The sequence below is a fragment of the Ixodes scapularis genome, unplaced genomic scaffold (assembly GCF_016920785.2).
Source record: "Ixodes scapularis isolate PalLabHiFi unplaced genomic scaffold, ASM1692078v2 PGA_scaffold15__6_contigs__length_5221840, whole genome shotgun sequence".
Classification (NCBI taxonomy): Eukaryota; Metazoa; Arthropoda; class Arachnida; order Ixodida; family Ixodidae; genus Ixodes; species Ixodes scapularis.
The window spans coordinates 2369012-2383377 of record NW_024609841.1 but is presented as its reverse complement, the minus strand read 5'-3'; the positions used below and the strand labels follow the sequence as shown (position 1 = coordinate 2383377).

The 14366-nt window shown below is 44.9% G+C and overlaps 1 protein-coding gene across 1 annotated transcript; it reads right to left on the bottom strand.

Moving 5' to 3' along the window:
- Positions 1–8428: 8428 nt before the first annotated feature.
- Positions 8429–12967, bottom strand: LOC121835634. The gene is made up of 3 exons (XM_042290064.1): positions 12481–12967; positions 11708–11851; positions 8429–10286 (listed from the first exon to the last, which is right to left on the bottom strand). The coding sequence occupies exons 1-3, from the start codon at positions 12730–12732 to the stop codon at positions 10098–10100; spliced, it is 585 nt and encodes a 194-aa protein (XP_042145998.1). The 5' UTR covers positions 12733–12967; the 3' UTR covers positions 8429–10097.
- Positions 12968–14366: the final 1399 nt, after the last annotated feature.

Genomic DNA, 14366 nt, shown 5'->3' with positions numbered 1-14366 from the left:
GGGCGAACACGCAAGATGGCGGCAACTGGGGAGGGGGGAGGATTTCTGTTGCAGGCCGTGGGTTCCGGTTTACCGCTCTAAGGTGACACTCAAGGTCGTTGTGCTGCACGGTTATAAAATATCGCTTCATGACAAAAATTTCATTTCACTCCAGAGTAACTCATTTACTAAAAAGAATTCAAACCGGAATCAAAGAACCACCGCAGGCATTACGACGTAAAAGTCTAGGGCAATAGTCAGCGACTGTAAAGTCCGCGTTTTTTTCTTTTCATTTTTTAATCATTCCGTCTTTGCTGTTTCAGTGTTTATAAAGGTCACATCCTTCTTAACCTAATACTTATATTTCTAAATAAACGAATTAGATGGCGTATTACCGTACTTTTGCATCATCTGTGCACTATCACATAACCATAAAAAAAAAGAGTCACAGCAGATCTGAGGCTCCAAAGACCTGATTATGAACCGGTTGTTTTTGAGAAGAAAAAACAAACAACAAATTTGAGCCACAAATGTGTTCTTTGGGGTTTCTGGAATCCTCGTAGATTGGTATCTAGAAACATATTTGTGAAAGACTAACAGCTTGTCATTGCCAATTTTGGCTTCAACAGATCGTCATGGAGCTCCTTGGCGAGCTGATGTTTTTTTAGACTAGAGGGTTAGTGAAAAAAAAAACGTCTGCAACTACTTTTGAAAAAAAAGAAGAAATAATTATTGGGCTATCCTAATAAAGATGCAAATATTTTTTTATTGAAGACGTATCATTAAAAATTGTATGAATTAATTTCTACGCTACGAAGCGATAATTATGCTATCGGGATCCTAATTATCGCTCCGTAGATTTGAAACGACCGGAGGGATAATTATCGCTCCACACGCTTCGTAAGATTTCACTGAGTCTAGGTCTACCGCGGCAGCTGGAAATGCTTTCTGTAAGTCTCCCGGAGAATCGTTAACCCGGATTGAAAGTAACGGATTGACGTTTGCTCCAAAGAAAGGGCAAGAACAAATGTCGAATCCAAAGTGAAAAAATGTCAAGTCTGACGTGACTGAGATTTGTTGTTGTTTTCCTGTTTTGCATCGAAATTTGCCTGACATTTTCCCCTCATGTTTTTCCCTCAAATTTTCACATATGCTTCAAAAACAACCCCCAGCACAGTGTCAATGGACGGAATTCGGTTGTTGGTGAAAACAGTCCTGTTCATTTGCGAATTCGACCGGTTACCTTGATTTTCTGGAAAATCCTAAAAATAACGCGTCGTGATATTGTTTGCAGCAAGTCGTTAAGTTGTGTAAAAAGAAACATTAAAATCAGAAAATAATGAAAACTAAATCTTGTCTCGGGTATTCTGATGAAAACGAGGAGCTTAGAGTCTGCCTTGTGTGCATTATGCGCGAATTAAGGTTAGTTATACTAGTTTAAGGGAAGCTTTTGGTGGTTTCTGATGCGTTGCAGGCACTACACAGACAAGTTTAAATTTATTTAATAATGTAGCGCGTAAAAAGAATGCTTTAATAGGAAGTTTACCTTACATTTTTATGTCAGGCAAACTTTAAATGTTTCCCTAGAAGATACATCCGCGAAAATATAATGATCTTGACGCCAACAGCTTTTTACTAGGGATGTCGCGAACCACCCTAGGTTCGATTTCGAAAGGTTTCGATATTTGCGAAGCGAACTGAGGTTCGATTTCGAAAAATTTCGATATTTTCGTACCGACCGAGGTTCGATTTCGAAAAATTCGCAACTTTTGTCCACAGCGGAGTTTCGAATTCGAAAAGTTCGAAGCTTTCACGGTTTCTAAAATTTCAAATTCGAATATTTCGAATATTTTTTTTTACTTCAGGTTCGATAAATTCGAAGATTTCGAAATTCTTTGTAAAAAAGATTCGAAAACTTCGAACGCTTCGATTTTGTATAGACATGAAGTTCGAACAATTCGAAGATTTCGAATTTCTTTTTCCATAAAGTTCGAAAAGTTCGAAGGTTTCGATTTTGTTTTAACGCTGAATTAAAAAAAAAAAAATTTCAAAGATTTTGAATTACTTTCTAATCCAAGTTTTCAAAGTTCGAAGTCCGATTTTCAAGTTTTTCCACAGTTTCAGTTTCAAATAACGTTTTCACTACTCACTGGTTTTCACAAAATCAAGTTTAGAAAAGTTAGGGTGTGATATCTAGATTCTGCGAAGTTGGTCAGGCAATTAAATGAGACGACGAGTGTCCCGGACGTGCTAGAATATTTGCCAGTGCAGAATTGTGACCGCCAGCCCCGGGGGGGGGGGGGGGGGGGGAGGCCTTTAACCTGCATCACGCAGTAGTGATTGCACGAACACACTGCTTTACGAGACTCTTCCAGTTCGAAACGGCCAGGGGCGAGCAGGAGGTTGAGGCTCAGAAAAACCGTGAAGCGACCTGGCAAACTAGCTCGCCACCCCTTGCACGCTGGTAGTAATCCGATCCGGTGAAGTTTATAATTGTCCTTGAGGTTTATTTTCTGGGACGGAGGAATCGCCTCGCAAAAAGCACAAAAGCCGACACAACTCGAGGTCGAGGAGCGTTCTACCATAGAAGTGGCGTCGGAAGAGGAAAAACGGGGGGAAAGAGGGTAGCGGGGGGGGGGGGGGGGGGGGGGGGGGGGTCTTCAGCCTCCTTTTTCCCCTTGCAGGTATTTCGGACTGTTAAAGAAAACAATACGGGGAAAGAGGGCGTCGTCGAGCTTATTTTAATCTGAAATTATTTATGCATATGTATAGCTAATGTCGCTCTTCACTGCATAAAAGGTTGCGTAGATGGTCATTGTTAGAAACTCGTTGTCAGAAGGCACTGCTCGTCACATGCTTAGTGGTTCGGAAGTTCAAAGCTGTCTTTTCGACCTAAACACCAGTGCCGATAGTAACAAAAGAAAAAAAAAAAATAATAAATGCGGGAATGAAAAGCAGGAGAAAAAAAAAAAACTATCAAGAATTCGTCGGAAGTGTCCTATTCTTGCATATTCAGAGGTTCAGAACTTCGAAACAAGTTTCTTTTACCAAAGTGTGTACAGGCTAAAAGAAACACGTCCCAGGAACGTGAAGCGAAAAAAAAAAAAAGTTTTCTTTTAATGACGTGCTGAACTTGAACACTACTAGAAATCTTCTCCCATGAGTTAATTTATTCCTTAACGTGAAAAAACAATAAATATATTATTTTGTATTCTGCAGATGGCAATGATATGTACTGTCTGTGGTGTTAATTTAAATGCGATACCTCAAACAACTTAGACGAAAATAAATATCAAGTTTAGGTCATAATTGCATGCAGATACATGTTTGGACATTTCTTCGAAACTCACGTTGAATAACAATAATCACATCTTAAAACGGCACTGACCTAGGCTATACATAGATCATTTTTAAAAAAGTATAACTTATCTACCATGAATAGCTCCGGCTGCAGCGTGCTTCAAATCTGGCACAAACGATAATCGTCAAAAACCCGTCGTCCTTACTCGCCCCTTAGGCGATTTATTTCTTTAAACCTAAGCATGCCAGAACATTGAAATAAACGACATTGTCTTTCGTAAGGAACGCAACACCGCGTGTAAAAGTTCGAGAAAAAAAAATTACGAATGTACCCCACTACTTGAAATCAAATGAAACCGTCCGCCGGTCTTTCGAAGTTCGACGAACGTCGAACTTTTACCCTAAAAGTTCGAAGTTCGTCGAACTTCTGACTTTTCAGACTTCGAAAGTTCGACACTTTTCTAATTCTCTTGATAAATAAGTTCGAAAGTTCGAAATTCATCGAATTTTTTGGTCAGTCAAGTTCGAAAGTTCGACAAGCATCGAACCTTGCAGCGCAATAAATTCGAAAGTTCGAAAAAGATCGAATTTTTTAGCGTAATAAGTTCGACGGTTCGAAAAGCGTCGAACTTCTTAGCTTAACAAGTTCGAAAATTCGACCTCCGTCGAATTTTACGATATAGACAATTCGAAAAATCGAAATCTTTCGAACCTTTCGAACCGCTTGATTCGATCATCGAAACTTCGATTCGAAAAAAGTTCGCGGCATCCCTACTTTTTACGTAGTTGTTACGCTTAGGTGCGCAGAACCTTGGGGTTTTTCCTTTTGAAATGGGAGGGTACCTGCCCCCATGCACCCTAAAGTAGCTTGTTGAGGAAGTGGAATCAGCCGTCTCTCCTGTCTTGGCGAATCCGGTATCTTACAGCGTCTTTCATTGTGTCCACGGGTGCGCACCCCGTGTGCACCGGATAGCTATCGCATCTTTCATTGAGGCGCACGCTACCCGGGCAGCCACTTTGAGCTTCTTCCATTGACGGAGTGCACGGCACGCGTAGGCATGGGTGGTGCACGGCGGCGCACCGGAAAAATGGACAGGTTTGCTCACAGTTCAATATGGCGGCGCCCAATTGAAAAAAGAGTTTCGGTTTTAATAAGAAAAACATTGCGGTTTGAGTTGTTTATCCATTTCTGCGACATAAGTGTCACGAGTTCATGGGGGCCCGTTCCCCGACTGCATTCGGCTTCCCCCTCTTGCTCGATACAATGCGAGCGAGTGAGAATTCTTTGAGTGGCGAATACTCTCCCGTCAAAAAATATGAGAAAGAACAGTGATTTCGCGCGTCGTCATCCGAAGAACGTGCTCCTCTTGTTGTTCGAAGATTGATTGGTTGAAGGCTACAATAATTGCGAAGGATCGAACGGCTGGCTACGATTCCTCATCTAGAAATCGGGTGACAGCGATTCCAGCGCAACGTTCGATCAGCTTCCGAAAAATATTTTGAAATCGTTTTAATATATACATTAGTTGAGCGTATCGTGACAGATCCATGCCAATTGAGCGTAGGTCAAAATGATTATACGACACGAGGAATGGTGTCTTATTTATCAACAAAACATTACCGTCGTGCCATTTCCTTTCATTCATTGTCAGTTGTAACTTAAGCCCTCCAAAGAAAATCGCTGATTATCAGCGAAGAAGGCTAGAAATACATTGGTGATTCACTGGCCTGAGCAAAAGGTACAGCATGAAAACTCAGAACTGCTGTACCCCGCCGCTTTCCCGGTGAACATCTAACTACAACGTCGGGCGGCGAAGTCGTGAATACTTCACGGTCCCAGCGATTCCCGCTCTCGTTCAGCTCGCGCGCTATTGCATAGACGGCGAGATAGTAGAAGCGGATCTGTGGAGGGATTTCTCCGTCCTCCATTGAAAACTGCACTCGCGCTGTCGGCAAGAAAACCATAACGTATTTTTGGCAGCAATGCTGATAACCTGGCTTGGTGCCGGAGGCGCCCAATTGAATTCGCTATTAGTGCATTGGCGGAAACCCTCTCCCTCGGCTCAGCGAGGAAACTCGAATGCGACGACAGGGCGATGCGCATGCATTGCACTCGGGGCGAGTTTGGCGCTAAATGGGCGCTGTCTACTGCAAATGAGCGAAGTTGACTTATTATCCTTGGAAAGTATTTGGGCTCTGCATCTCCGGAGGGTCCCTGTAGGGCCTTGAGTCTTTGGGGCTCTTGAATTGTGAGAATTGAGCCCCTTGCGGTAACTGAACTAATCGCGACGAGAGAAGCTTTGTCGCACCAGCTAATCCATCTGTTTGCTGCGTGGTACGTTGTACGGTCAGACGCCCGCTGGGGTATCTGTATGGTGGTTATGATATTTCCCGTGACGTTATGGCACCAAATGGGGAGACGCTCCGTCAGTAGGCCGGGAGTCAGCGGCGCGCACACCCGGTCGTCTTTTCCTGCAGGTTCCCGTGGGTCCCGGTGTTTTCACTTTCCTTCACCTTTGGACCTGGTACTTACCAGATGCATCAATTTGCGGATCGAACGTTTCAGTTTTCTATTCGCATTTGACCTTTTGGTAAATCTCGCAGGTTACAATTAATTAGGCCTGATTATGAGTACGAATGATTAATTCATGACAAAATATGCCTTCGTTTTGGATGCTTATGCGATGCCTACTATGGGGTTTGTATGATTCATGTTACCCTGCCATGTTTGTAAACCTCGTTCGTCTCACTTGAGCGTAACACCTTTCGCATAAAATCCAGCCTGTAAACACATTCCGTGTTTGTACACACTGTAACCAGCTGATCACTACCGTTTGAGTGGTTCGCTAAGTGCGTCTGCGATACAGTAAGAAAGCTTGCATTTTTGTGTTTCTACCGGGTGAAACAAGGAGACGGTAGGCTCTTTAAATCGACCGGAAAATTCGGTTTCTTAACCTATCGCGCTACGACTTAGCGCAGCGTTGCCCACACATGGTGCATTTTTTTTGTAAAATTTGCAAAGAGCGGACTTACCTGAGGAAAAACTAAAGAAAGAAAAAGGCTTAGCTCCTATGGAAACGCAGCGACGCCACCGGTCTGCAATCAACACGGCGCCGTTCTGCACGGTAGACAAGAGATGGCGCAAGGGGTCGCGACGCCAACTGCCGCCAACGAACGAGCAGACGACGCCGAGAGCCGGCGTAATTAGCAGACAAGGAACTGCAGTTCCTTGTTGTTACCGCGCCTGTCTTTTTTTTGTTTCTGCGACTGTCGCCGCCTGCGGAAAGCGCGCCGCTTTTGAGTCGAAAAGATCGTCTGCCAAAGAGCCTTTGAGGAATACGCCTCGCAAGTGGGCTCATTTTCGTCTTCTGCGCATGAGAAAGGAGGCGCGAAGGAGGGAGAGGAGGTTGATGACGATTCCGGCTAAGCTCCGCCCTCGCACATGTCGGGGAGGCCGGGGGGTAAACAAACATCGGCGTCGGCCATGGCGGCCGTGCTGTAGCGGCGACCGCGAGTCTTTTATTTATTGTAGCCCGGTTAAAATTTGCCGAGTTCAGAAGATCGAGCAGCTTTGTGCCCCTTACGATTCCTCCGTCGTCTGCTAGAAGCATTTCGAAGATTCCAAGATGAAGACGACGAAGAGCATCAAGAGAAGGCGCTTGCCTAGCCTCGCGATTGAAACGCCGGTTGCGCCGGTCACTACGAGACCGCCGCCCGATTGTACCGGTAAGTTGCCTTTTATCTTGTTCTTCCTTTACGAACACAACAGATTTTGCCTTCTAGCGGGTCTTTATAAATCTTGTGTGGCGGAGTCGATAGGCGCTATTAATCAAAAAACAGCCGAGAATGTAGCGTTTTCGCGATCCTCCGAACCCCATCTTCGCAGGTGATATTTAGAAATATATACTCGTCATTTCGACTCGAAACTGTACGGAGGCCGTATAAACTATGTTCCGTTTCATTTTAAAGGCGATCGAAGTTAAATCTACATGGACGAGTCCCGAGCTTTGATCATAGCTGCCATGCATGTGCGATCCTGCAGTGCGTTCTCGCGTTTGTAATTTTCGCTTCGTTCGCACTTAGATGAGACGCAGTACAGTCATACATCGTATTTGGTATAGTAGTTGCAGTCTACGGTTATAATCATGGCACTGTAGAAAAGCACAGAGCTCAAAACTTACCACAAAAACGCGATCGTTTTTTTTTTTTTTTTTTTTTTTTTTTTAAGGAATGAAATTGGAATGGCTGTTACGTGTAATACAGTCAACCAACTCGGACAGTACAAATTTGCCGTTTCACATTAGCCAGTATGAGTGAATTGCCAACGAAGTACCGATGCCGTCTTTCTGCAAAATGTGTTGCGCAGTGTATCTTCGAACCACATCGACGCTGTTAGTGTCTGACGTGTTTTGTGTGTCACTTGTCTCCTTTTTCGTTCCCATACCAAGATGAAAATTCGGATATCGTGCACTATCCAAGCCTAGCTAATGAGCGCCCCATGGAATTGACACGGGAGTAAACAATGGCTAACATGTGCATATTTTTGTTTTGTTCGCTCAGCAGACTGGGTCAAGCAAAAGCCAGTGTGTAAGTGACAAACTTTCTAACATCATTTGACATTTCTAGTTCCCAGATGGGCTGTTGACATCCAGAAACACTCCAACAGATGGTGGTCATACAGCGATTGTGAAGAATGTGAAGACAGTCCCATTTGGATCCACATTCCTAGACCATTCATTGATAATCTTTCCTTGTCGCATCAATGCCCAAGTATGCCAGGCACTGAGTGACTCCTCGCATGTGTTAGTGATGGTGGCATGCGAGGCTTCAGTATTGTCGCTGCAGATAGGGCTCACCCTCACACCAAAGCTGTTGGTGGTGTACCTTTCCATGGAATTGTTTGGTTGATCCCAATTTCCTAGAAACGCCAATATTCAGTTTGGTGTGCCTTGCGGCTGAAGTAGATTCGTCAGCGAGGTCTAGTCTCTTTCCTGGGGGTAATACCATGTCAGCTGCTTTGCATGAGCCACTTGGAAACTGTTTGGACTGCTCTAGAGCACTTGTAATTGACCTTACCTGTTGTGTCCATGCTAATGCTGAAATGTAAAGTTCACTGAACCAAGTTTTACTAATGAACCAAAACAATCAGTGGAAAGGATGAATGGCTTTATTTGTTTTCTCGAAGTATACACTGTTTCATACATAATACATGATGCTGGCAACGCTACTTTCATTAGCAGACAGCTTAGTCTACACTCTGTTTCGCGATAGCTTGGTGAACTGTGGAGGCTACGGCTCCTGCGACCCAGTAAGAATGTCGGAGCGAGGCACATGGCAGCATGTCACAGGAGCGTTCGTGTCACCGCGCCAAATGCAAGGACCACCCACCAGAACCAGCTGTCGTCTGCTCAGAAACCAAACAACTTCGGATGGACGTCCACTTCAGCAACATTACCGTCCGCTAGAGTAGCGAGCTCTTCAGTAACACTTTTATGAGGCAACCACATGCTCAATTTGCCCATGAATCTGTGGCGGGTGCTAATGCTAGGGCGATGGTTTGAGCGGAAGTGGTCGATTCAAGGCTACGATTGATTGAACATCGATCACAAGCCATGTTTTTCTCAAAAGTGCTGATCTATATTAAGTGTTGCTAATAAGTAACATATGTCTTAGTCTTTCTTCAGTGTCGTGTAGTGTTGCGGTCCGAAGAATCCGACGGCAACACTACTAAAAAAAGAAAAAAAAAAAAAAAAGCCTAGAACTATGTTTTGTCGCAGATGGCGCTTTTGCTGTGGCGATAACGAGGACCCGACCGTGGTATGTTGTCATGTGCCTGGCTCCGATGCTCTTATTGGGTCGCAATGTTTGCCAAGTGACCGTGAAACGGAGTATAATGTCTCACCTGTCCACACTATAAAACAAATGAGATGCCAGGTGTAGCCACTCTCGCAGCTGTAGCCCTTACATTATTGCTTGCTATGCTGTTTGGAAGAATACATACAAAAATCAGTTTACAAAGCCAAATCTAATTTTTTGCACTCATGCATGTTATGAAAATAAAAGCATCACGCCTGAACACCAACATCTGTCTCTAAATTATTCCTTGCTGAAATGAAAAATAAATATACTGTGAATATGAACCGATACAATCTCAAACAGGTTTAATAATGGATTCAGTAAACAATTACTTCAATCTGCAAGCTTGAAATCAAGTATGCGTGTGCAATAAATACCCTGGTCTTTCGACTATCCCCGTTGACACTTGTTCTCGAAGGATAGGGACTTCGTCGATTTCACGGCAGTTCAAGCATTGGTCAGGTAACATGCTCGTGTTTATAGTTTCGGCTGTGCTATAGGAATAACAAAAGTGAGTTGTGTATTGCTGAGTCAAAGCAGAACTCTCAAGTCTAAACGGCTTCTTAAAAATGCACTAAAGCTGGTTTTGACTTCATAATTACATGACTCGAACATAAACTACTCCCTTCACCAAGTCTAAGAATTCACAAATAATCTGTGAACATGTATTCTGCTTTTATCTTCATTCACTTATGAAACTGATTGCGTATATAAAATATCCAATCAGTCTTCCACACCTCCCCATTGCGAAAAGGAAGAGGGAGATTCGTTGGCTTTTTTTTTCTTGCCAAAAAGCAGAAAAAGAGAAGGAACAGGTTTCAATGTGCACATTACGTTGAAGTGGGACAGTTACGGAAACAAATTTTGCATCTTCAAAGCTCATCAAGTAGGCAGATTACTTTCCAGTCATAAGAGAATAAAGTCAGAAACAACTTCAGCTCGCCTTCAGTCAGATTTTCCCTTTAGATCCAGGGACGTTTCACCTTCATAAGGTCACCAGTACCAATTGGCATCCATTTAGGACTCTGCAATGGTACATGTACAAGCTTGACCTCAAGGTCGCAGTGCCCTTCTTCCATGTGCTTGCAGTGCGACCCCCTCGTGCACTTGGTCCCAGATGGTGAAGCTGGTGCTGGACAGGATGTCGTCCCCTGTAAAAGAGTCGTCCCAGTAGTCAAACGGTCCGGTTACACCCTTGAGCAGCGTATTTGTCCTCCCATGCCATTACCAACTTAAAATCAGTGAAAGCCTATTTTGAAGCAACAGAATGCATAAATAAACATGTCTATTCCATTCCCTTCGTACCGAACACCTGCCAGCATCCAAGGGATGCAAATCAAAATAAATAACATAGCATTATTTGCTCTTTTTCTTGCAAGGAACTTGAACTTAAACCAACTCAAACACTACCACAATTTTAAAGCTGGAAACTTCGAGGACACCTCTCCATATACTGAGATTACATGCTTGTCTCACTCCTGGCTTGTCCTCATCCTGGCTTGTCCTCAGCAGGGTTGGCCAGCGTGTTCTCATACTCCTGGGTTTTTAGTCTTGGAAGTTAAAGCTTTGGTTTTTGTCATTGCTTGGCTGCTGGTAAATACTGGAGGAAGCTCGTACTGTTACTTTGAAAGATCAAGTTTACAAATTGAGCACTAACCCATATTGATGGCCGGATACAGAAGCTAGATTTGTCATGTCAAGGAGGTTGTCATAGAACAGTGGGCACGGGACTGAAATTAGCGGCGGAGCGGGCGACCGAGGCGCATTTGGGAGTATCGAAGAAGACGAGGTGTGTGAGTTTTGCGCGAAAGCAGGACGATCGGCCAGAGATGTGAGAATGTGGCGTCGAAAGAACTTCAACCGGGCTGACTTCATGACTGTCATCTGAGCCACATTAACCAGAGGAGGAGAGAGAGTAACAAGTGAACGATACTCTACGGCCGAGGAGGTAATTGACCAGGTTATTTCACCCAAGCACCACAGTAGTCATATCAACGACCAAAAAAAAAAACAGCGTCCAAACATCAGCACAGCAATACCAGCAGCGCGCCAAGGAATCGGGTTGTGTGTATGTTTATATAGTCTCAAACTCGATCTGCCTTAACGGGCGATGACTCTCCCAGCTGTAGATGACCGCTAGCCTGGGGCCCTTAACGTGCATCACGTAGTAGTGATACACGACCGCACGCCGGTACAATGCTCATCCAGATCGAAACGGGCAAATGTGGGGCTTGAACACACGATCCTGGGTTCTGCAGCACGAGCTTTCACTCCACATTCTCCGAGCTGGTGCGTGGAAGCCCCCTCGGCCACCAATCCCCCGGTGCCAGGGAATAACATATAATGACAACGGTACAGTGGTCTGCAACAGGTAGCTTTTCAGTGCCTTGAGCAACCAGGTTGAGATAACGTGACACTTTCCTGCCATATGTGGCTTGCAAAATAGAGATGTATAAGTCATAAAGCAAGTAATACAAAGTTTTTTTACTAAAGATATCAGCATTTGTATTTGGCTTCCACATCTTCTGAAAGCTACCTCTGAGTGCATAGAGCGGTTTCTTTATAATCTTACCTCCATGGAGAACTTCCCAGCTGGTAACGGGGCCGTGAAACGCAGATCCCCTGGAAGTCTCACAGGCGCCGAGGGCATTACACAGGGCCTGCAACATGTCCTCCGAGCAGAGGGTCCTTTCAGTAGCCCGGCAGCCGGTGGATTCTGTTGGAATGATGGGGTAGGGGAAACACAAGCACTTGCAGATTAACGGACCTAAGAAAACTAGTAGGCAGGTACGAAAACATGCTACTCGCCCCCGCAGCGTTTGCCTCATTGGCGCTTTATGGTGAAACAAATCAGCGGTGAGCGACTGATGGAACACGCGTCAGAAGAACAGTGCGTCTTCAGTTGAACACCTTAGGACGGCGCTTTATCGCGTGCGTGAAGCGTTGGCTTAGCCAGGTTTTTTTGGGGCCGGGGGGGATCTGGGGTGCGAGGTACTGAACCCCCCTCCCTCGCTGCGCCACTGGCATGAAGTGACATCGGATGACACTTAGACACGGCGCTATCACTGCTAAAATACGCTACCATCGAACACTGAGTCGTGACTGCGAAGTTTATGATCCACATACAGATATCCTACCACACTATCTGTTCGGACAAGTGGCATACAATCTGTCGCTGGGGGAAAGACTAAAAACAGACGACTGCGCACTCGGCTCGGTCGTACCACACCAATCGCCTAATCCGCTGCTTTTCCGTAACATTCCGTTTTACTTTGCTATACTCCTTTCACGTGCAACTGAACTGTTTGTGAATGATGCGAAGTGTACAGAGACGACGTAACTCACCCCAGCGAGCGCCATGGCGCGGTTCTCCGGGTGCCAGCGCTGCGGGAGATCGGCCTTCGAAAGCTCGGCAGCCCGTTCAGCTCGCCGAAGAGGGCTGTAGCTACTCTTCGATGCTTCACGGAGACACCGAGACACTTGCTGGCGAAAAAGGGTCTCCGCCAAAAAGTAGAAAGGCTCACTCGCGTCGCACATCACCGTGCTGACGTTGGGGGGGCTCACATCAACATCTGACCGCCGGAGACCGGGACGCATATTGGTGCTTCGTATGCTCCCAGGGTAAATTCTTTCGCGTCAAACGAAGTAACGTACATTTCGAGGTATTTCCGGTCTCTTTTTTCCGTATGCCGCGTCCTCGTTCAAGCAGTAGCAGTGGATTTCCGAGAGCCACAGAAAAGGCCTTTCGCAATGGCTGCGGAGAAAAGACGACACCGCTTTGTTTACCCCCGAGCTCCCGCCAGCTCCCGCCCGGAGCCATCCTCCAATCAGAGCGCGGCGAGGTGACGTCACGCCACCGGCCTGCGCGAAGGAGCAGACGGCTTTCCCTCCGTATTAGCCCCGAGAAGTTCGCGTGGCGCCCCCTTACGGCAAACCGGGGTGACGTCACGGCGAGGAGAGAATTTTTTCCCGACTCGGCCCGCTCGCCCTGTGGAGGCTGTGACGACGCTAGCTGTCGGCGCGCTCGTTTCTATTTAATTTTTTTGGAGGCGTGTTTTTCGTAGAAAGTGTAAATTTTTATATGAACCTTTATTGAGGTATGGCCTGTAGCTACAGGCGAAACTTCAACCAACATTTTAAGCATGGTTGACAGGGCAGGCAACGCATGAATCGCAGCTGGTATATGAAAATAAAGAAATATGGCACAATTGCAGGAGCATCAATATAAATTTACATCTCGCACAATAAATGCTGCTGATGGTCTGAATGAATTAGCAGGTTATGTTTATTATTTTTTTTTGTATCTCTGTTTTTAAACAAGATCGTCGAAGCAGAAAAGCTGCATGCTGCTCGAGCAACATACTAAATACAGTTTGGGCCATCAAGAAAGAATCACAAGTAAGACAGCCCAAATGCAGAAAAAAAGTAAAAAAAAAAAACAAGGAACATTTATTATATACATTGCTTGCATTTGACCTTTGCTGGATTCGGATAATATTTCAATGGACTACACGGGTGATAACTGTGGACTTGATTATATCAACCCTCAGGTAATGTATAACAAACGTAAGCGAAGGTTTTTAGCTCGTTATTAGCCCCCTTAAGCCCTAAAATTGAGATTTTACTTAAATCGAATTGTCCTGAAGCTAAAATGCCAGAAGCTTTTCTCACGCAGACTGTCGCCCTTCACAGGTTCCACATTTTCTGCTGCTAGTGCTGCATCTACCACTGGACAGACGTTTGAATACTTGCTTTTACTCCTCTTTTCCTCTGATGTCAGAGAGTCCAGCTGTAGGGAGTTTGGAGGCTGTGGAAGCTTTTGGGGACCTGCGGCAGTGTCTCTTTTAATTGGAAATGAAAATTCAAACTAAACGGAATATTTTCAGAATAGGCTGGAATAAAGAATGTCAGGAAAAAGTATAAACATTCCATATTACGGCACTATTCCCGTGCATAGTTTGGCAGTTCAATACATATCATACAGACAACTGGGGGCAATTCGGCCGTTTTTGCTGCTACCATACAAACTAATTTCCAGTAATGGTACAGCTTCTAAGAAATATGCCTGCATACGTGTATAAACTATATAATTAATTCGCGAAGAAGCTACATTTATCTAAAACAACCCTGTTCCACGAGCACTTTCAAGATCATCAGACGCAGGGCCTTTAAAACATCTGCGAAGCAGCGCATGCAGAGTGGCAGCGCAGAGTCAGGGTCGCGAGCTAATT